General features: G+C 42.8%; 1 protein-coding gene across 2 annotated transcripts in view; it reads left to right on the top strand.

Moving 5' to 3' along the window:
* The window catches only part of CAMLG (calcium modulating ligand), a 122,109-nt gene that overhangs the window by 37,668 nt on the left and 60,536 nt on the right, over positions 1-23,905 (top strand). For both annotated transcript variants that reach the window (XM_069199248.1, XM_069199249.1), the window contains exon 2: positions 17,911-18,374. In XM_069199248.1, coding sequence (XP_069055349.1) covers positions 18,143-18,374 — 232 coding nt within the window. In that variant the 5' untranslated portion in view covers positions 17,911-18,142. The remainder of the gene's footprint in view (positions 1-17,910; positions 18,375-23,905) is intronic.

Below are 23,905 nucleotides of genomic sequence, written 5' to 3'. Positions count from 1 at the left end.
TCCATTCCACTAGCTGCGACAGATGTGGATGGCTCAGTTATGTGGCTAGTGGAAGGGGCCTGCTGGTGGGTGGAGGAAGCACACAGGGTGGTGTTGAGTTCCCTGAGCACCTCTGCAATGGAGGCCATGGTGGCAATGTGGGCCTGCCATTGCTGCATGACCTCCTGGTGGTATTCCCTCTGCAGCCGTTGGTTTTCCCCCAACACGTTGATAATCAGGCCCATCCTGTCTTGGAATTGTTGGTATGCTCCCAGGATCTGGGAGATGATTTCCTGGTCAGTCTCTTAGGGGCCCCATCCTCCGGGTCACAGGTTGCCTCCCACGTCCCCTGCCCCCCTGTGCCTGTTCCCCTGGCATGGTGTGCCCACTCCCAGTGTCACCAGGACCTTCATTGTCTTGGGTGTGAGGGGTCGACTCAGGTCCCTGTACCATGGGGCACACTGTTGATTGAACTGTCCTTGGGACACAGGTTTGGGGACAAAGGTTTTGCTGTGCTCTTTATGCCGGTGGGTGGGTGGGGGGAAGGGGGTTTGATGTGGGCAGGGAGTGGTGGACTGACTAGGTGTCCCATAAGAGCCAAGTACGTCGTCATTGTCCAGGCATCCAGAGCTGGCTGTCTCTGGCATCCTCTCCATGGTGGCAGGGGTACCTGTGGATGGAGTGAAAGAGTTACATGGTGGCGGTGTGATTGATAGTCTTTGTTTGATGCATGCATTGTCTTGACAAGATTCCCAGCAAGGGCAATGACAGATGCAGCACTGCATACATTGTTTGCGGGTAGTGGGTTGTGACGTGTACCATGCTGCATTGAGGATTGGCGTCAATCTGGGTAGGTAACTTTGGGTGAGTGAGTGGGATCAGGTCCTGTGTGATGGTTCACATGGCAGGTGTGTTCTGTTGCTCGTGGTAAATCATGCTTGGTAGATGTGAGTGGGGATGGCTGTACATTGCAGCATGGGATCCAAGTGGGAGGAGGTTATGTGTGTTTGCATATTAACTTGTCTTGTGTGTACATTTGGTGCATGGGGTTTACCTTCTTACTTTCTAGCCCATGCTAAGTCCATTTCAGGGTTGTAGATCTTGATAAGTGGCCATTTGGTTTAGTGCTGTGGCTGTGTGTGGCCTTGTTTGCCATTGTTTAGTGCCATTGCATTGCTTTCATTGCCATGTAGTGGTCCACATTCGAAGCATCCAGTCGGTGTAGCTAGTGCAATAGTCATACATGGAAGAGTTGTGCTGTGAAGTGGACATATCAGGTTTTGTTGTAGATGGGCAAGTGCATTGTGGGAGTTGTTTTGATTGTTCTTGGCAATGTTCTCCGTGCATTTTCCAAGGACTGTGTGGGCATTGGGGCTGGGTGGTGGTGTGGCATGCTGGAAAGGGGCATTAGGTGGTTAGGTGGGAGGTATAGAGGGAGATAGCGTGAATTGGGGAGTGTTTAGGTGGTGAAGAAGCATGCTGGGCAGTAGTAAATTGTGCCAGGGAATTGGTAGTTACTTACCAGAGTCCATTCCTCCGGGTATTCCAGTCAGGCCCTTTTGATGCAGTATGTCCAAGACCTTCTCCTCCCACGATGTGAATTCTGGGTGAGTAGGTGGGGGGGGCCCACCGCCAGTCTTCTGCACAGCAGTTTGGTGTCTCGATGTCATGAAACGTACCTTTCTTCCGTAGGTCATTCCACCTCTTCCGAATGTCCTCCCTTGTGCGTGGATGGTTGCCTATTGAGTTCACCCTGTTGTCAATTCTCTGCCATAACTCCATTTTCCTGGCAATGGAGGTTTGCTGGACCTGTGCTCCAAACAGTTGTGGCTCTACTTTGACAATTTCATCGACCATGACTCTCAACTCATTGTCTGTGAAGCATGGGCGCTTTTGACAGGGCATAGTGGTGGTTGTCCTCTGGGTGTAAGGGTGCAGTGCAGTGTAGTGTGCTTGGTGAGCTGGGGGTGTTTGGTTGTGTGTGATGGTTGGTTGTGGTGTTTATGTGTAGTCGTGATGTGTGTAATGTGTTGTTCGTGCAGTTGTATGGTGTGTGCTGACTGTGAAGTATGTATCTGCCATTTGGTGTACAAGTGCTAAATTGTTAGTTTGTAGGTCCTCGCTTTCTGTGAATGTCATTTTGGTAGCAAAAGATTGTAGGTTGTGTGGGGATGTGTTTTATAGTGCAGTGAGTTGTCTGGGGTGTGTATGTGTGTCAGGTGTGGGGTATTCGAACTGTCCAGTGTGATTTTCTGTCTGAAGTGAGTGTTTGAAAGCGGTTTCGCTCCGCCAATGGTTTTCTGCCATGGAAGAACCTCAGTGCTGATTTGTGGCTCGTGGTGGGTGGAAAGTTGTTGGGGCTGGCGGTGCTGGTGGTTGAACCGCCTCTTTCCTGCCCTCCAGTGACCTGGTGGTCTCGGATTTTTGGCTGTATTTTGGTCGTCTTCAGTGCGTGACTCTTAATACAGCAGTCGGATGACCGCCAATATGGCAGCCTTGTGGAGGCCGCCACCGTGGTGGTCTTGCGAAAAGATCGCCAAAGTCATTATGAGGCCCAAAGTATAAGAAGATTGCTTTATATCACTCAGAGGCAAATGGGATGATTGAGAGACTGAACAGGTGATTAGGGAAGGGGTAGAAGTGGCCAAAAGTAAAGGCAAGAAATACAGAAAGGAATGTACAGATACCTATTACCACCACATGCAGTTACTATGAGTGGCCTGTTTGACATCTTTAGGGGTAGAGAACTAAATCCCTTACTATCCTCAGAATGGATGAATCAAGGTAAGATAATGAATGACACTTTAGAGAGAGAAGAATAGACTAAGAAGGAGACTTGGGTATGAAAAGGAAATTTCAATTTGGCATAAAGAATGCTGAAAGAGTTAATGTGGGGGAATGGGTGGTTAGTCATCTCTTTAGTTTTTTTTAGCACTAGTTACGTACATACAAAACAATCATAAAACAGTTCATTACAAAAACACTTTGAAAACATTGTCACTACAATATCTGTTGCACATAATCAGCCTATTAGTGCCCCTCAGAACATAAAGCGTGCTGTAAGGATGATGCACATGCTCAGTTTGCATATATGCAATAAAATCGTGTCAAGCATACAGTTCATTGCCTTTAAAACAGTGTAATTTCCTAATCTATGTCACATAATCCAGATTTTTAACCTCCCTCCCAAAGATTTCCTAATTTGTAAGGCATGCAATAAGTAAGATGATAGACACATATTGTAGGGAATTGAAATTGTTGTGAAGAAAAATCAAAGCCAGATTGCAAGATCTTGCACTCTATTGCTTAAAAATGGGTCTTAAAGTAGCCTAGAGACTTTATAAAAAAAAATATATATATAAATTCGCAAAAAAGTGTAAAATGTAACATGCCTTGTGGTGAGTGATTGTCACAGGGACATTTAGCCTACGTTTTTGACCACCCATTCATAATGAGAAGGTAGCAATGGCTTACTCCGTGTTGAATCTAAAACATGTTAAAGAATCTCTACAGTATTCAAAATTGATGATAATTATTGTTGGAGCACTCGCTCTCTTGTCTAATCACTATATGATTTGAAACACTTTTTATGACCAATTCTTGACAACCTCTTGTGTTAAACGTAATGCATATATGTGTAATCTCCCCCTCTCTATCGTCCAACTGGGATTCCAGATCATCGAAGAAATGTGGCCTATCTAACCCATTGCATTTTTTATCCAAGATTTTTATAATGCCCCCTCAAGTAATGCAGTCTGCAGCAACTCTCCTGTTTAAGGCAGCCTCTTGTTTGAGCCACGTATGTTCCATAAGAGTAAAGGTTTTAGTCTAATAAAATCATCTATGTGTGACAGCACTAGTTTAGAATGGTATAGTGCAGACACAGAACTTGTAGGCACCAAAAATAATTGCTTTAGACGTGTTCTCTTGCGTAATTAATTTCTTCACATTTGCGTGTCTCTAGAGACCGGCCCCATACATTGCTGTGGATATGTACTTGTGACGATATATCGTGCACAATTCCTTCATAGGTTTTAAGCGCAGTTTGGCTGAGAAAGGAAAAAAAAGCAAGTTAATTGCCTTTGCAAATTGATCTCATCAACTCAAAATTCCCACAGGTTTAAAAATTACACCTCAGTAAGAGAACATATCTGTTTTAAGGTTATGCTTTAAATATTGAAACCTTTGTTTAGTGTAATAGATGCCCCACACATCATTACAAAAGTTTTATTAATATTGAGCTATAAGTCCAGATTTTCCATATAAGCTGCAAATTTGTCTAGCAAAACCTGAAGCACATTAGGTGTGTGGGCCATCAGAACTGCATCATCTGCATAAAGGAACATGGCAGCCGGGTCATAGCCAACCTAGGGCATATACCTGCCACCCTCTAATAACATCTTCTTCAAAATGTTAATACATAAGGTGAAGAGCAAGGTGCAATACACTCCTGCCTCGCACCGCTGGCTATTGTGAATTCCTCTGTGCACATCGCATCTCTCCTGAATCTAACTTTGGCAGATATCCCAGTTTAGAGGTCTCTGAAGATGGCATTTAGATTTATCGACACCCCAGATGTCACAGTTCGCTATGTGAAACACAGTTGAAGGCACCCGTCAAATCCATGAAACGTAAGAAGATGGAGCCCCTATTAGCAACAGTATATTTTGAAATTCATATGAACAGATTGAGGGATTGTTCAACGGTAATTATTCCTCTCCGAAACCAATATATCATTTGCCAAGGTACCATGCTCTTCAGCCCACACCTCGAGCCTGGCCAGAATAATTCTCCCCAGCACCTCCACCAAGCAGGGAGCTCGAATGATAACAATGTGGCTCATTATTATGATATAATATAATATCAAGTGATTCCCCCCTTCTTAAAGATGGGAATAATCAGTGACTGGGCCGTCTTATTTCCCTGGGCTACAGGTTGCCTTTAGAACACTAGTCCGTAGTGAATCCCGAAAATCTGTGTCAGCTTTAAACATATCTGATGGTACCCCCACCTGGAACTGGTGCTTTTAGAATTGGCACATAAATAGTGGCCACACTATTCTTCCTGAGTGGCCTGAAAAGTCCCACAGTTCTGGACCTAGGTGTTGATGGTGATGCTGCCATTATCCTCCCCTCCTTCCCCACATACATACTGCTAAAATAGTTTGTTTTCTACCACACTGGCAGCTTCATGGCCATTCCATGGTCTTCCTTGAGAGACTTTTTTCCTGATTGAATGCTTGTTTATACAGTCTTCTACAATCTGCAGTCTTGTTAAGGGATTGATTTGCCCTACTGACAGCAGCTTTTAGTGCCTTATATTCCTTGGTGCATTCATTTTCAAACCAGCCTTTTAGTTTGTATGCCCTGCCTCTGGGAATTCTAGTGACAACCCTTTTGGTATAGTTGGAAATTTCAATGGAGGCTTCTTTGTTTTAGAGGTTGTCAGCATTTTCACCTAAACAGATATTGACTATATATTATCTTCTGCTAAGTTGGACAGAAAGCCTATAGGGTTGGCTCATGGTTTTCTGGTACTAGGATGACGTCTTTATCACTTACCTCTCATCTAGCTGTGAACGTATTTATGAAAGGGGCTTCTGGTTTACTTAACTAATTCGTTAACACCAAACAATGTTTAACAAAAACATGATTGATCGTACTACCTTACCATGTGTAATAGTGGTTTGACCCTCACCCCTAGTGTCACAAAAGACACATTTCTCCCTGGAGGGAAGGGGGTATAAATGGGCATTGAAATCTCTGCCCCTAATTGTATATAGGTCATACCCTCTCCTATTGGGTGCACTTAAGACTAAATCCAGCCTTTCTGTCAACACTTCTCCCTGTAATAAAGAGGTTATTAAAGAAATTGCCATACACTATTTACAGCACCTTAGGGACTTCAATTTCAACGATCTGATAAAAGGGGTCATCAGTCTGATACTTACAGTTTAGTTTAGGGGATTTATAAAGCGCATGGCTACCCAAAGGCCTCCCAGTGCTAAGAAGGAAAGTAACTGCATCAAATACAAGTAACAAAAAGATGACTAGGGAAAGAAAGTTAGGTCAGATAGAGGACAGTTTTTTTTGTTTTTTCCTGAAAGATAGTTCTAGAGGTTCTTGCCAGAGTTCTAGGGGAAGGGAGTTCCAAAGGCGTGCTGCCTTGATTGAGAAAGATTTGCCTCCACATGAGGACCTCTTGAAGCGTGCTATGTGTAGTAGGTGGGTGGTGGAAGATCTAAGATAGCTGGTGGGGGCATATGGAAGAATAATTTTCTTAAGGTAGTGGGGTCCCTTGCCATACAAGACTTTAAGTATCATGCATAAGGCTTCTAAATGAATGCGCTGTTTTATGGGCAGCCAATGAAGCGCGGCTGAGGCTGGTTTAGCTGAATGATGTCTCAGCAAATTCATAAGCAGTCTTGCAGCAACATTCTGTATGACCTGGAGTTTCTTTACTACATAGTCCAGAGAGCTAAGGAAAAGGGAATTGCCGTAATCAAGACTCGAAAGAATCATGGCCTGAATAAGAATTCTTCTGGCCAGAGGAGGTAACAGCTTGAAAGTTTTCCTTAGGGTTCTAAGGAGGCCAAAACAGGAGGAAGAGCTCTTTTTGGCTTGTTGTTCCATCGTTAAACGACAGTCCAGCCAAAAACCAAGGCTCTTCATGTGGTCCTTGGGGGGTGGGGGGAATGGCTAAAGGCATCTGGATATAGTGCCAAGAGATTGGGGCGGGGAGCCGTTGCCTACAATAATCACCTCAGATTCCCCATCATTGAGTTTCAGTTTAGACAGACTCATCCATTTACCAATGTCCTCCAGACAGAGGGAATGATTGGTTAAAGAAGGATCTTTGCCCGATGCCCGGGACATCTTGTTTGGGGTCAAGGGCAACAAGTTTTCATGTTTACTTTGTCCTTGGGACAAGTAGTCCCAACCCTCTGCAGCACAAAACCTTTGGCTGCCGGTTTACAGAGAGTGGAACTCTCTGCAGTTGAGGTAATGTGTTTCCAAAAGATAATGCTGTTCGAACTTGTATTTATGGTTCATTATTTGAAAGCCTTCATTATTAGGGTGAGTGCCGTAAATGTTTTAAGGTCACACTTCACTACTGACGTTGGTTCCAGTACAAAAAAAAACCGTGTACAAACATGTTTGAAAAGTTTAGGCTATGAGGCCAAGTATAATGCTCCCAGAATGCTCTCTGATTAGATGCAAATGTTTGCAGAAGCTTGTAAGCAAGAGAGAAGAGTCTTTGCTTTTAAAATAAAATGTTCAGAAAAAATGCAAGTAGGGAAAAAGTTTCGCTACCATGAAATTTTAGGTGCTATTTCTTTGAAGTGTCATTAAGTAAAATGTGTTGATGCATGCTAGTATTTCCCAAAAATATTTCTAAAGGAAAATCAGTGTAACCATTTTCAAAACGATTATGGGAAGCATGCAAACAAACACTGAAAAAGTCAACTGATCCGACATATTTTTTATAAGTCTTTTAGTTTCATCAAAGCGTGTCTTGTTTTGACATAGCTTTTGTAACACTTTATTGTTGTGGGAGCTACCAGGCCCTCAACATTGTAACAAACACTGGCAAAACCCCCCCCCAAAAGTTTTTGAACTCTAAAAGCACACGTTGCTACCAGTGGCATAACAAAGGCCAAGCAGCCGCCCTCCAGGAGACCCGTTCAGCACAGCACCTGCCCTGAGTGAGTCTGAAGAGGGGGCTCCTCCATGTTATTTGCAAAGGGGCACCCTCCAGTTTCGTTACGTCACTGATTGCCGTTGTAGTTCCTGACACTGAACAAAACTACTTTGTGTGCCAATATGCTCCTTGTGGAAGAGCAGAATGCGATCACTCACAGTAAAGCCAGCCGATAGAAAAAGAAGTTTAATAAAAACAAAATGTCTGTTAACACCAGACCTAATTAGGGACCAAGACCCACATGTAGGTAGCTTTTTGCATGTCGCAAACAGCTAATTTCACTGTTTGCGACATGCAAAAAGCACATCGCGATGCACAAACCCAGTTTTGCGATTCGGTAACCTGGTTATCGAATCGCAAAACGGGTTTGCGACTCGCAATTAGGAAGGGGTGTTCCCTTCCTAATTGCGACTCGTAGTGCAATGTAGGATTGTTTTGTGACCGCGGGCGCAAACCAATCGCAGTTTGCACCCATTTCAAATGGATGCTAACCCATTCACATTAACCCGTTGTGAATGTCACTGTAAACATTTTTTCAGAGCAGGCAGTGGTCCTGTGGACCACTGCCTGCTCTGAAAAAATGAAACAAAAACATTTAATTTTTCGTTTTTGTAATGCATCTCGTTTTCCTTTAAGGAAAACGGGCTGCATTACAAAAAAAAACAAAAAAACTGCTTTATTGAAAAGCACTCGCAGACATGGTGGTCTGCTGTCTCCAGCAGGCCACCATCCCTGTGAGGGCCGCCATTCGCAAGGGGGTTGCAAATTGCAACCCACCTCATGATTATTCATTAGGTGGGCATTTGCAATCCCCTTGCGAATCGCAGATGGTGTCAGGGACACCATCCTACATTTGCGAGTCACAAATCTGAACCTATCTACATGTGGCCTCAAATTCTTAAAGAAAGTCACAAAAGTGCACCCATGGTATATGTCTTTGAATTAGTGGCTTTCAAGAGATGTATACCAGGAAATCGTACCACAATAAAAAAAAAATTGAACTGTATTTTAGCATGGGTAAATACGTATGTGTAGATTTGCTCATGTGAAAATCTATTGAGCATTTGCAAGTTCATTTTCCCTCCAGCCACTTTCTTCCCAACCCTGGAAGAAGTCCTAATTCTACCATTGTCAGGAGTAAATTTTCAACCTTTCTTATTATGGGAAAATATTAAAGAGAAGCTGGTGAAAATCTTTAAAACATGCAGGTTAGTAGGTTTGCAGACTCAAAGGCACTCCAGCCCTGGAACTGTTGCTTACTGCTTCCTCCAGCCCCAGTATGCAGATGTGCAGAAAGGTGGCAAAATAAGGAAATTGCTACAGTAGGGATTGAAACTGCAAGTATTCAAGCCCTACTATAGTAGTAGCCCTGGCATAATCAGAGAGGCTATTATCATAGCTCTTACATAATGAGATTGCTGCCATAATTTGTCGCCACACTACATGGCACCAAAGGGACAAGTAGATCATTTTACAGGACAAGTAGATTTGAGAAGCAACCTGTCCCCTGGACAAGTAGATATTTTAACCGAGGTATGGTTATTAAGCTTCGGCAGATCCCCAAGTCAATCAAGGCTCACATAGTCATGAAAACAGCTAAAACGATTGACAGTGGGGAAAACACTGTTAATGAGAGGGGTGTTATCAAGTTCAAGCTGACAGGGCAGTGTACTGTTAGGCGTGGCGTGATGTGTATGGGTAGTAACAGAAAGTCTATAAAAGAAACCAAGTGGGACAGGTAAAATCTGATTATCATCTATGTGGGGGGGGGGAGGAGATGGGGAGTGTAAAACCTTGTGAATATTCTCACTAGCAAGTTTGGGGGTTTTAATGTAATGGCACACAAGCTCCTTGAAGGAACTTAATCCCCCTACCCACCCAATCCACCCTTCTCAAAAATATAATAACTTGTGCTCTTTTGTTAACTTTTTGACCCAGATAGTGGACCGACTTATATTATGGGTCAGTCCAGTTTTCAGACTTTTCTTCGGTGAGAGGTGGGACGTTTGCCAAGACCAGGACATACATAGCTGCCACTGGGGAAAGATCTAAACAAATAGACATTTCATCTTTTGGTCCTTTCAGGGTTGATGTTGCTGGTAAGGATTGCAGAAACATAATTCCATCATCAGTTAGTTGTATCAGTGTGTTTCTGCACTCCAAACTATTGTATGGGGCAAATCTCTTCAGGTCCCTCTCCCAGTGGGACTTGGGTGGGCAGTCGGCTGATAACAGTTCTTTAATAAAATAAAATAAAAAAATTAAAAAAAATATATATATATATATTTATATATTTCACATTTTATTTTGTTTTTGCAAGGAAGATAAACAAGAAGAAGAAAACTGAAACACAAGCATAAATGCATTGAAGTGTTTTGTGGCTAAATTCGTCATGGCCCGTTGCAAGTGTGTGGGGGGGGCTAGTCCCAGCATGTTCTATGATGAGGTGCAGCATAGCAAAAATACAGGTAGGAGCAGGGCAAACATGTAGTAACATAGGTTGCCACATGCTGGCAGAAAGCATCCACATCACTGGCTACTCGGGCAGACTGAAAACTACTGCAGGGCACGGGTTAATCTGTCAGGTAGCCCGGCACTGTGTCTCCAGGGAGCCCACATGTGATTCTATTTGTGTGGGACTACCTATGCCTTTTAGACCAGCTTCTCTATTTTGGCATAATAGACCATGCCTCTAGTCCACTCATGTATGCAGGGGACTTTTCCTCCCTCCAGTAGTTGGCCACGTCTCTCTTGCCTACCAAATAAGCTGTGGCAGTGAATGCACATGTAGCCCTTGACTCCCCAAGCATTTCCATAATTCCCCACAGTACAGTTTTGGGGTCTAGTGTGAGGATGTGATCAACGACTCGCCCAATTCTGTCAGTGACCTTTAGCCAGTATTCATTCATGACTGGGCAGTCCCATAATACATGATATAGGGAGTCTGGGGAGTTGTGGCAGCGAAGGCACTCCAGCCCTGGGGCACGGCACATGCGCTAGAGTCTCTAGATCCTCTGGAAATATTGGAATAGTAACAGACGCAAGCGCATGGAGATAGCTAATTCACAAGAGGCCATTTTCCCTTCCACCCTCATCATCCTCCAGGGCTCCCACGTCGTCCTCCCAGTGCATTCTAAGAGTGAGCAAGGGGTCTAGGGTATTGTTAACTAGTGTTCTATAGAGGCGTGAGATGCCACCCCTCCCCAGATCTTCAGTGACCAATTTGCATTGTAGAGGGTTCAATTCTGGAAGCAAGTCAAGCCTTGGTTTGTGTCTATTAAATATGTGACATAGTTTGAAGTATTTATATGCCTGAGAGGAGTGAGCATGAACACCGTGGTGAGTGCCTGGAAGGGCTTCATGTGTCCTGCTCCCCCTCCGAAGGTGTCTCTGAAGATGGATATGTCTGTAAGATCCCAGGAGTGAAATGAAACCAGCGTGGCAGGCACGGACAGCTACCATGGCATTTTATGTAACGGGGCTGAGCACTAGTACTAAATGGGAGTCTGGGAGATAGGCGGGAGTGAGGGTGGGGGTGCTGTACAGTAGTGCAAGCACTCCATAGGGACGTATCAGCTCGAACTTGTGAGCAGGGTCATTCCCGTCTGCGTGGAACCAGTCATTGATGACTACTAGCTGCGATGCCCAGTAACAGAACTTAACGTCAGCCCACCCAAGGAAGGCCTGCCTCGTATAGGGAGGACCTGCACTTCACAAAGGAAACCCTGGGAGACATGCCAGCCCACGGGAAGCTGGAGATCGGAGCCTGGAGGTCAATGAAAAACACGGGCAGCAGTGGGTGGGGCTAGTGCTGGAGTGTATATAGGAAACGGGGGAATGCTACCATCTTGAAGAGGTCACCCCAGCCCACGATTAAGAGGGGCAGTTTTGACCACTCTCTTATATCTTACTTCATCCTGACCAGCAGTGGGGCAATGTTTAAGTCCCAACATCTCTTCTCTGTGAAGGTTGCTTTCATACCCAAGTAGTGGAAGCTATTTTCGGTTATGCTGAGGCAGGGTTCTATTGTCCTTCCGTCTCTTTCTCCCCGCACGAGCACCAGGGTCGACTTCTCCCAAATTACCCTGCGGCGTCCCCGTAGATCTCCAAAATCTTCATAAGCTGAGGGATTGTCTCAGTGGGCCACTGTAGAAAGATAAGCATGTTATCAGCACATGAGAAGATGCGATCCTCCGTCCCCTCTCCACCGTAGGCTCCCATTCTGCTGTCTACTCTGATGGGCTCCGACAGTGGTTTTATTAAGAGTGAATAACTTTGGGGAGAGCGGGCAACTCTGCCACGTCCCTTGCTCTATGGGAATCTTTGGTGATGGGGTACAGTTGACCCAGACCTGAGCCCATACGTCCTTATACAAGAGTGATACCCAGTTCCAAAATCTCTGGCTTTATTGCATCTTCTGGAGGACTGCTTGAAGGAAGGGCAAGTGCACTGAGTCGAAGGCTCACTCTATATCGACTAACAACAGTGTTGCCTCGTCCTGAAGCTCATCTAAGCGGGCTAGCACCATGTGTAGCCGTTGGAGACAGTGCCTAGGTCTTCTCCTTGGCATGAAGCCATTCTGGTTCCAGGTGAACCACCAAGTGGACCACTATGGCCAGGCGTATTGCCAGGATCTTCTCCAGGAGCTTCACTTCGAGATTGATGAGAGAGTTTGGGCAATAATACTTGCAGCTCAGTGGGGGGTTTACCGGGTTTCAGAATAGACTTCCTCGTACAGCGCTAAAAGGAGGGGCATCAGCAAAGAGGAGTACATTTTGTATAGTTCCAGATGGAACTCGTTCGGTCCTGCAGTTTTTCTGGATGGCATAGATGATATTATCTGTTGATGTTCTCCAGCGTTAAGTGGCTGGTCTAGGTCGTGGCTCTCCTCTGCGTATGAGCAAGTCATGTATGGTGGGAAATCCCTTACTGAGACCGATGGGGCTCGTTGAGTGTAGAGGATGGGAAAGTGGGATGCTAATTCATTCACCAGGAGATCTATCTCTCTGTGTTTTGCCCGATTCGGTTTCCTGCTCTGTTATTAAGCTATATGATCGTTAGGCCGTCGTTAGCCAATAAAAGAGTTTGCCGGCTTTGTCTCCCATCTTGTATTCCAGCACAATTTCACCAAATCCATCAATGTTTGCCTCCGAGTCATACAAGTCTGCCCAGCTTGTGCTGTGTTGCAGGCGCTGGGGAGGCCGCGGTCATGCATTCAAACCTAGCGATGTCGCTCTTGAGTTTTAGGATTTTCTCCTCCCTGCTTCTGTTTGGGTGCCTATGTGGGAGAAAGCCTTTCCTCACATAACTGTCCTAAATGCCTTTCCGAAAGATGTGGGGAAAGGGACAGAGCCCTTATTGATTTCAAAGTATGTAGTGACTGTGTCCCTGATGTATTTTGCAAAGTAGCCGTTTAAGAAACACTAGGCGTTCAGCCTCCCCATACCCTGTTCGCCCCATCAGCATTCCCCCCTCCACCCCCACACACACCCTTCCATGGCAAAGAGCACAACATCATAAGGAAATACTCCCTCATTGTCTTTTCCAGTGGCACCCTATATATATATGAAAACACTGATGACCCAATTCTTGCCTCAGTTTTGAGGATTTTCTTATCAGGAATGCCCATTGCACCAGACAGAACGTTTGCTAGAGCAGCACTGTGTGCGGGTAATATTCTTTATCCCATTGCTCTGCATCAGCCAGACCTGCTACTGAGAAACAAAGAGGCCTGGCCAGCCTTTTCCGTGCTCTGACATACCTGCTCTTCGCCCAGATGTGTCCTGCGCTGCAGGAAATGAAAGCGCCATATGTAGCGCTAGTGAGTCCTGCCTCATCCACCTCACCAGTAGCAAGATTCTGGGCACCATAGTCTGTTATCCTATCCAACAGCAGCAGTGAAGATGATTAAAAAAAAAAAAATAGGTTACAAAGATTGGTCTAAATATTCAAAACTCTTAAAAGAAATAAGTGTTTACCAATGTAATGAAAAAAGATGACCCATTTGAATGGAACATCAATAGTGAAGTCTAAGTACACAAGGGGTCGAACAGTGATCAAAAGCAGGAAGATGGTGAAGAAAGAAAAGTGACACAAGGCTGACTGAAATGAAGACGATTCGGATATAACAAGTAACAGTAGAACGGCAACAGTATTAAACATAAAGGAAGAACGAAACAACAAGCCTTTGTTGGGTCTTGTTTGGAGGAATTTTATTACAAGTAGCATTAGATTCAGGACACCGTATACCATTATTGCAGAAAATTTATGGGGGAAACATTTTATTAATAAAATAGGTAAACACTTAGAATCTCCTGATATCAATCCAGGAAATTACACAGGGGAGAGAATTGACAAAAAAGGTTTTAGACAACTGATCTTTAGGTTTCAAGACAGGCATGCAGAATGTAAGTTATATGTTGCTAAGGCAGGACCGTCAGTATTAGGTTGGAAAGATCAAAGGAAATTGAACATTATTTTAGATCCCAACAGTGTTGAACGGGTATTGGTAGGCTGTGATAGTGAAGACCCAAAGAAATGGGTGTTACTGGAATTTCCTTCAGTACTTTAAGGCAAGATAGGCAAGCTTAACGGTTTTACTCATCAAACAATGTAAAAGAGCAATTCCAAATGTAACATTCTTAAGACATGCAACATACCTCTAATTGTTAGAGATTATGTCAAAAAGAAAGAGTTAGATAGGTTACTAGAGGCACACATAATGGAACCAGGGGAAGCATCAGAATGGGTTTCACCATTAGTAGTAGCTAGGAAGACAAATGGAAAAGTGTGTCTGTGTTAATAAAAATGTAATTGTAGATCAATTCCCATTATCCAGGATTGATGAAATGTTATCATTAACTAGTCAAGCAAAGTGGTTCTCTACATTGGATTTATCGGCAGTGTACCATCAAATAGTTCTAGATCCTAGTAGCAGTCATTTTACTAAATTTTGTACTCTGTTTGGATGTTATCAATTTAGACGTATTCCTTTTGGGCTAGCGTCCTCAGCAGTGGTGTTTCAAAGACTAATTACAATTATTTGGACACTTATCAGATGTTAAATTTTTTTCATGATGACGTCGTGGGAAAAAAACAAAAAGCATCATAATCAAATGTTAAGGGAAATTCTACACATTTTAGAAACAAATGATTATCAGCAGAGATTGCCAAGTGCAAATTTGCTGACAAGAAAGTTACTTACCTGGGTCATGTAATAAGCGAAATAGGAACAAAGCCTAGAGAAAAATTGGTAGAAGCAATAAATAAAGCTCTGTCTCCCAAGTCGACCTTTAGATCATTCTTGGGATTAGTGGAATTTTATTCTAAATTTGTTGAAAATTGTTCTGAGAAAGTGCATGATATGAGATTATTATTAAAGAACTAAGCAAAATATGAGTGGAGTGATGTATGTCAGAAAGCATTCAAAGAAATTAAACGAGCTATAATGAGTGCTTCACAGATTCAGTCCCACTGATGAGACCATGGTAACAACGGATGGGTTTAGGGAGTGTTCTTACCAAAAGAACAAAACAAGTACAAGAAGTTATTGCTTTTGCATCTCATTCTTTGTCACCTACTGAGGAGAAAGGTAATAGAGAGAGAGATGTTAGCATGTGTGTGGGGTCTTGAACATTTTCGGATGTTCTTATGGGGAAGAAAATTCATATTTAGGTCAGGTCATAAGCCATTAGCTAAATTGTTAACTACAGAGGGTATAACACGAGCTTCTACAAGAAGTGCTAAATTGTCCAAGCCATTACAAGATTTTCGGTGTGAGGGTCAATACGTACTTGGTGTGAAAAATGTTACTGCTGATTTTTCTATGTAGAATGGTACTACCCCCTCAACGAAATTGTTCAAAATCCATGGAATGATTGTTGTATAGCATGGATATTTACAAATGAAAATGGAACTAGTTTGCAAAAGGATGAGTGGCTGGAAGCCAATGACAAAGATGACATTTTGAAAAATGTAAAGGACAAAGTTGTTAATTAAGTGTGGATGAGGTGTTTGTTTTACGTGGCGAGAAAATTATTCTGCCAAAGGAAATAAAAGAAAACATTGTTTCCATTTGTCATGAAGGTCACCCTGGTATAACACGTACAAAACCAAATGTGAAAATGATATATTGGTGGCTTAAAATAAATAAATAAAGCATCTGAAAAAAAGAATAAAGCATAGTTTGATTTCAAATATGGCACTAGGAAGGTAAATATATTAAGGATGGTCAGTGGGTACATGTTGAAACTGGAAGAAAAGTAACTAGAGGAGAAAATAAGTTCAGTAGTCCTAAGAAAATAGTAAAGGTTATGAACAATAATGTATTGTTGTATGATGGCACTATGTGCCACATGCCCAGAATTGCTATAGTTGAGAATTATAATGCAGAAATAAACAATGAAAGAGTAGGAATTAGGGGAATATACAAGGAAAATGTTGGCGGTTGGAAGTATTAAATAAAGATGGTCAAGAACTGAGAAATGAATTGAGTATGAGGGAGAGTAGCGATGAGGTGAAGAGGTGGTTGAAAGTTCTAATAACCAAGAAGGTCACAGTGAAAGTATGCAAAAAGGAGAAGATGTGAGAGGAGGAGATATCAAGGGTAGTGAACTATGAACAAGCACATTTGGAAGACGCCATCAAGAAATTGGAAAGTTTTGTGTGTGAATGATTGAAAAATATAATATCTGCATATTCTAAGGTGTTGTTTATAGATTAAGTTTGTTATTACGTTCATATTTTTAGTTTGTGTCATACTCTATTATGTGAAAAGTACATTGCGTTATTTTCAAATGTTTGTTTATATTTGAAAAATGGGGATGTGTAGTAATGGGTATGTATTATTCATGTGATATCGGAAAGTAGAATGTAGAGTGCTTGTGGGTTCCTTCTTATATTTGTGGGATTGGATTTCTCTGAGCGATTAGAAGAGAGGATGCGGGACGATGAGGCACTGTAATACATCCTTGTATGTAGAGCTGTAAATAAACGTTACAAGACTAACTTATGGAGTAATGAGTTTACTTCAGGTATATAAAGTTCAGAACATCTAGCAGTAGGTTCTTTCACAAAAAGTTGAGAGGGGCTGACGTAGAAAGCTTTCATAGAAGGGAATGACTTGTGAGGGAGGTGAGTGGCGGATTGTGGATGACCAGCTTAAAAAATATAAAACTAGAATACATGTAATGCTCAAGGTGTGAAGCCTACATTTCTGAAACTGGTTTTTGTGGATTTGCTCCTCTCGCCAAGAGGGATTGTAATTTATCTGCAAATTGACTGATCATATGCTTGTAGCCCACCTTCTAGGACTAGTGGCAGGACTCAGCATGAGGTCTAGCTGGGAGTGATACAGAGTGAAGTTGGATGTGGTAAAGACACGCACGGTGTTCTGCACAATGTCTGAACTTGCTTTTAGCTTGATTTGCATGGGGGTGCCTTGTTTTGATTAAGCATTGTTATTGACTTTTTTCAATCCACAAGTTAGTGTACATGAAACACGTTAGTCTCATCCCGGGCCTTTTAGGCTTTTAGAAATGTTGGTTTGCACTTTGATTGCAGTGCTCAGCAATTTCTAGATAAAACCATGATCTTAAAGAAATGTGTCACCACAAAACATGATAGACACTGGTGGGCACTGAAACATTATTTTGCTACATTTAAATCAGTGTTGTAATAACATCACTACTTTTATATGCATACCTGTGTCCTGCATATTAAACAGCAGGCCATGCAGTGCTTATACCAGCCTTCGGATAAACCTGTCCAATGTAGGTAAGGTTTAGCATGTACATTTTACACGTAACGTAAAGCCCCTCCCTATGTGAGGGTGGTTGCAATACTTATACCTTCCAAATGACAACCATCTACACAATGGTGTGAGGTGTAGTGTTTAAAATGGCTATGTTTCTTGTCCTATATGACACTAGTAAGTGAACGGTATCCACCGAAAACGAGCAAAAGGGATCTATTCAGCTGGGCCCTCAGAGCCAGGAAATGTGATGGCCATCATAGAATTATGTAGCGTTTTTTCATGACGCTGTGAATTTCACGTAAAAGTAGGAGAACAACAGTTTGTGTTGATACTACGATAGTCAACATTTATAGTAGCGCAGTTTTAGTTCCTTATATTGAAAAGGGTTTAAAATATTATATTTACTTGTTACTATTTGAGAAGCTGTGTAATTTAAGTGTGTAAACTTAATCCGGCATACTTTTTTTTGTTTTCAGAACGTTTTCTGTATTTTTAGTTGGATGAGCACGTTTTCCAAAGAAAACTTTAAATCTACGTTCCAAGAAGGCCGACACAGCAGAAAAGGCCAGTAGGGCACGGATGGTTTGGCTTCTATCTATTGCTCTTGCTGCTGTGCATTGTGCAGTCCCGGCACTGCACAGACCTGACAAGTGCTGACTGAGAGGGGTGAAAGTTGAGCGCACTGTGTCTGTCATCTCCCCTGTGACCATGGATTCCCAGAGCTGTCCGGATGTTTTAGACTCCAGTGCCCCTGTGGCAGCTCCAATAGTCTCAAGCACCACGCCCAGCATTGCTAACAGTGAAGCCTCCTGCTCCGTCGTTCCCACGAGCACCATGTCCGCCTCCCAGAAAAGAGCTGAGGCACGTCGAAGGAAGTTGCTTCTCAACTCTGAAGAGCGCATGAATCGGATCATGGGCTACAAGACTACGGCTGCCAAGGGTAAGTGCACAAGACCCTAAATACATGCACATGTTTGTAACCCTCATGTTAGTGGCCAGGTATAGGGCATGGCACCTTTTCAAGCACAAACTCAGTGTGGCTAATTTCACAATACCTAGTTGAGGGTGCCAGATGCTATTTATTGTCTGCCTGCAAGAAGAGGGGGGTGTCAACACAGTGCATGGGGATCAGGCCCATTTGTGGGTAGTTCTCAAAAGACCTCAGGAACTCATTAAGGGAATGTGCAACATCATCATAGAATGTGACGTCAGAACTTTAGCATAACCCTGTTGTCAATGGGGATGGGTCTGTTGTACTGTCTAATGTCCCATACATTCAAAGAGGGCATATTTTATTTAGTTACACATGTAGGATACTTTTTTTTTTTTAACTTACTGGTTTTCTTTAATGTGTCTTGTTTATATTTTAACATTCAAACCTTGCTCACAAATTTTTCATAAAACACAGTTGAGTATTTATGAATGAGGTGTGCCTGACGTGCACTTCACAGTTTGAGATGTTTTTGCCTTCTGTGGTGAAAGTGTGGAGGAAATTTAATTTTTAACTGTGTTGTGACGAGGTTGAGGTGTAAGGACTTTGTGTTTTTTTTTCTCACTCTTCAGTCCATCAGGGCAACGTTATCCCATGGCCACTTTTTGCAGCCCAGATGTATGTAATTATCAGTTACCCGCACCCACCCCCGCAAACCACGCACGCAATCTCTGCATCATCCTGGACCCCTTCCTCTCCATGACACAGCAAATCAATGCTCTAACCTCCTCCTGCTTCCACACACTCCGCACTCTAAAACAAATTCCTTCAAATGGATTCCCCCAGAGACCAGGAAGACAGTCACCCATGCACTCATCAGCAGCAGACTAGACTACGGTAACGCCCTCTATGCCGGCACCACATTCAAACTCAAATGCAAACTCCAGAGAATCCAGAACACAGCCGCACGCCTCCTCCTTGGCCTCCCCCGCCACAAACGAATCTCACCACACCTCAAATCCCTTCACTGGCTCCCCATAGACAAGAGAATCACATTCAAGATCCTCATCCACGCACACAAATCCCTCCACAACACTGGCCCATGTTTTCTTTTATTTCCTTTGGCAGAATAATTTCTGGCCCAGCCTACCTCAACGAAAGAGTGAACTTCCACACTCCCACCCGCAACCTCCGATCAGCCGACCTCGCCCTAGCCACGGTCCCCCGCATCCAACGCACCACCACAGGAGGCAGGTCCTTCTCCTACCTCACCCCCAAAAACCTGGAACTCCCTCCCCACCAACCTTCGCAAAACCAAAGACCACCTGCTCTTCAGAAAGAACCTCAAGGCATGGTTGTTCGAACAGTGACCCTCCTTGCCCCCACCTTTATTCCCCCCCCCAAGTGCCTTGAGACCCTCACAGGTGAGTAGTGCGCTCTATACATTTTTTTTTATTGATTGGGATTTTTAGGACCTTGCCAATGAAACCACAGTATAACGATTATAGCAATAAAAAAATATTTTAAAAATAATCAAGAAATAACAAAACATCACCAGCTTAATAAAAAAATACTGTACTACCACACAAGTACTGTCGTAGCTTCCACTCTAAGCACTGTTTTTCTCCTGTGGTTTTGTTAGCCTAGAGTCGAAGCATGATAAGTGGAATCTGGTGGGGGCATATATGAAGGATGTGATATTGTTGCTGGATGTACATCTACGAGCGAAAATTTGTGAAAGAAATATCTTCTGTGACTTCAGGTTTTTGTTTAACGTTTCTCTTCCTATTTTGTAACACTGGCAAATTGGCAGAGTAAGGCACCCACATGGCCTCCTTTTTCATTGGATTATTCATTGATTATATACTAACCGTGGTGTGCGGTTTAAAAAAAGGTAGAAGAAAAGTGTTGTGTCCGAGAGAAAGCAATAGGGTATCTTTCTCTGTAAACCAATCTGAAGTAGAACTCACCAACATTTTAAAGTGATGCTCAAAAACGTCCATGGAGATGCTTGTGAACCTATAAACTCTCGATGAAGTCTTGATCTCTCTGGCTAAAGTCACTGATGTCACTGTGCTACCACATGGAGTATTATATTAAGTCGTTCAGTGGCAATCCACCCATCACAGTCTCTTCGCTGATGTCACCCTATGTCAGTTGCAGGGAGGCTTTTTCAGCACTTGAATCATCACAGCACTGGCTGTTTTCACACCCTGATCTTGCAGTGTGAGAATATTTTCTGGCAACTTTACACAATGGAGCAGAGCTCTGGACGTTCTCTACTACAGAGCAGCCCTGATGTCCTTGTTGAAATTTCAAGTTGTTTCAGTCTGTGAAGTGAGCGGCATGCAACTTAAACAATCCATTCTCCAATCACAATATTGCAATATTTTTTTTTTACTTTGCCTCTGTTAAGAAATTACGCAATCACTGTTGTTTCATTGGAAGTTTGATAAAACATTACCTTCACAAGTTGTGGAAACCCGACAAGAGAATTCTTCTGGGATGATTTTTAGTGTTGAGATACTGAATAGTCCAGTGACTACGTTTGTCATTTTGTTTGTATGTTTCTCAGGCAATCTTGGAACATAGTTAGTTAGTTTATTTTAGCTTATTGTGTTACCACAAACGTGCAGTATAGCTCAACCACCAATTTTTTTAACCGGCGCCAGGACCCACATATGTATTGAGACACATCGGAAGCAATATTGTTAGCCTACATTGAAATGTTAGAAGATGAGGAATGTGCACTTGAAAGAAGGGTGCACATGAAAGAAAGGTATCATTATTGAGGCATCGTTTGGGTGGTTTTGGGTTAAATTTATGAACTTTTCCATATTAGAACGACTAGATAATATACCTGTGTACCAATATTCCTATAAAAAATGGAATATGAAAAGAAAATAGGTTGTACAGAAGTTCTGGCAAAGTTGATGTTGACAGTGAGGTGAGTATAGGGCAAGTTCCTAATTTTGTTTTGAATATGGGTTTGGAGAAAGTGAGAAAAAGGTTTCCTTCATGTGATTTCAAAATAGACGAGGAACTTGTCATGGTTCTTGTGGACTCCTTTGCATGGTAAACTTCACTATGGAAGGAAGTAGTGAATACATTTTGGAAGGAAAGAAAAATGCTGCCTGATGTGTGTCCAGATGGTTATACTGGTCATACAATTGAGCTAATACAATATTTTTTGGGCTTACTTGATTTTGCTACCGCTCAAGTGTACGAAGGGCGAGAGTCACGTCTCAGTACTCACAAAGCAACAGGGTGGCTAGAGGTGCCCAGGTGTCTACAAACCAATGCCAGCCATGTAGATTGAAATTATGCCTATGCGGGGCACACAAATAACACATGTGGGATGGACTCTTTCTGATCGTTACAGAAGGGGCAAAATGTAGAAGATATAAATGTCGACTTTGCTACAAATAACTTCAAAGATGGTGAACCCGTTCTAAGTTGATGATCTAGTTTCCTGTCTAATGGTACAGTTATCAGGACCCAGTATTGCTCTAAACCATGAGTGGGCTTGAAGTCCAGGAACTCCCTAGTCAAGCTATAACCAATTACTTTTTGTTCCTCCCTTTGAAGGACATGCAGCCATTACTGTTTCTTTATTACTTCCTTAGGAGGAATTTGGGTTGTGGATGGATGCATCCAGAGATTGTGAAAACCGAAGGAAGTGTACAAAGGGCTTTTTTGAAGGCAACCAAGGCATTTTGTTGAATCTATCAAATCTAATTATGTCTTCACCGGCTGCTACATAGTGCACCAATACGGGGGTAGCCCAAATTCTTCTCCAAAATAGCAATGGGCTTATGGCTGCCATATGGGCAAGCTTTGCAAGGGATTCCATTTGCGGGATAAGTGGAAGTGAGGCTATGATCTTAGAAATTTATTCTCAGATCTCTCCAAGTCGATGGCACCAGTGAACCCTATAGTTCAGTTCCATAAAGGGCCACTCCCAGTGCCCTAGCCTCATAAATCTGGAGTGCTGGTGCAATAGGCTTTGTAAAGGAGTCGCAATATTCCTTTAGAACTGCACCAGCAATCTTCCCGTGTTTTATGAATGCATGTTAATGTGTGGTCACTAAGACCTGTAGGACTCAAGTTTGATGCCCAGATAGTCGAAAGATTCAACTCTCTTGAGTGTCTTGCCCCCTAGTAATATGCTCCCTCAAAACTTTGTAATTATTAAATGTCATGAATTTAGTTTTGGCTATATTGCTCTCTTAACCACACTGCAAATAAAAAGCAGTAAAGCTATTAACGAGTTTTTGCAAACAATGGAGGGAGCACCTGCTTGAATCTCAGAGAGAACATCCACAATATCATTTATATATAAGGAAACCAAAGTGGGGGCCAAGGTGCAACCTTGACGGACTCCCTTCAATACCGGACTCCTGTCAGTCAGTTGGCCCTGGTTACCCCATCGCACTTGGGCAAAGTTACTATCATGAAACCGGATCAATACATGTACAACTTCATGGGGCATACCCATCACCTTAAGGACCTGCCACAACCTTGGTCTTGGAACCAAGACAACAGCTGTTTTTAGATCCATAAAGGTAACATACAAGTTTCCTCTGCCGATCAATACTGTCTTCTTGTAGATTAAAATGAATCAAAAGACCTGATCAGCAGTGGATGTTTTTGCTCGAAAATCCAGCATGTAACGGCTCAGGATGTTATTCTTAGTGATCCTGTGCTGAAGGTTTGCTAGCACCACGCAGCAGCCCATTTTTTTGGCTCTATGCATACTGAGCCTATAGGCCTTTATAGTGGCAGAGATCAATTCAGTATCTTCCAACTTACTGGCCTTGGCCAGAGAGCACCTGTAGAACTAATTACACTTTTATAAATGGCCTTCTTTCTAGATCTAGAGGGAATTATAAAATGAGCTGCTAGATGGACCAAAAAACGTATTGTGAAGTGCACTAATGGCTGACAGATTACTGTCCTTGCTACAGCTCTCTCCTAACCCAGGCATTATATCTTGCATGTCTTCTCTCATATATTGGCTATAATTTGCAGCAACTTGTCACCATTTAAGGCGGCGCCTGTCAGAGGTATACACAATATCACCAGCACTAGTGAGGGGCGAAGAATCAGCTATGTATTTATCAAAGAGTGCCGTCATTGTGAGACATAACAGATTGTGGTTGCTCTCCACTCTTTCCTGAACAATCATATCCTCTACTAGGTGTCATAATCTCAAATCAGCCAGAATGTAGGCAGTTCGGCTTTAGAAAATTGGTTATTGAAAGTATGTGCCCCATAATATAATCTGACTTTGTCCGGCCATTACTGGCCCTAACATCTATTTCAATAGAAAAGAGTTCTTCATTGAAGAGCGGCCTGCGTTTGCCTTTTCACTAGGGCAATATCCACCTGGAGAATACCCCATAATTCATCCTCCTGTTCCATTAGTTTTTTTTTTTTTTTTTTTTTATTATTATTATTATGGTTATTGGCATTGAAGGCACAAGAAAACACAGTACAACCACAATTAACTGGGGAGGCAAGGAGAAGGAATTGGAGGG

The sequence above is a fragment of the Pleurodeles waltl genome, chromosome 7 (genome assembly GCF_031143425.1).
Source record: "Pleurodeles waltl isolate 20211129_DDA chromosome 7, aPleWal1.hap1.20221129, whole genome shotgun sequence".
Classification (NCBI taxonomy): Eukaryota; Metazoa; Chordata; class Amphibia; order Caudata; family Salamandridae; genus Pleurodeles; species Pleurodeles waltl.
Note: the sequence above shows the minus strand (reverse complement) of the source record. Positions and strands in the feature narration are given on the sequence as shown.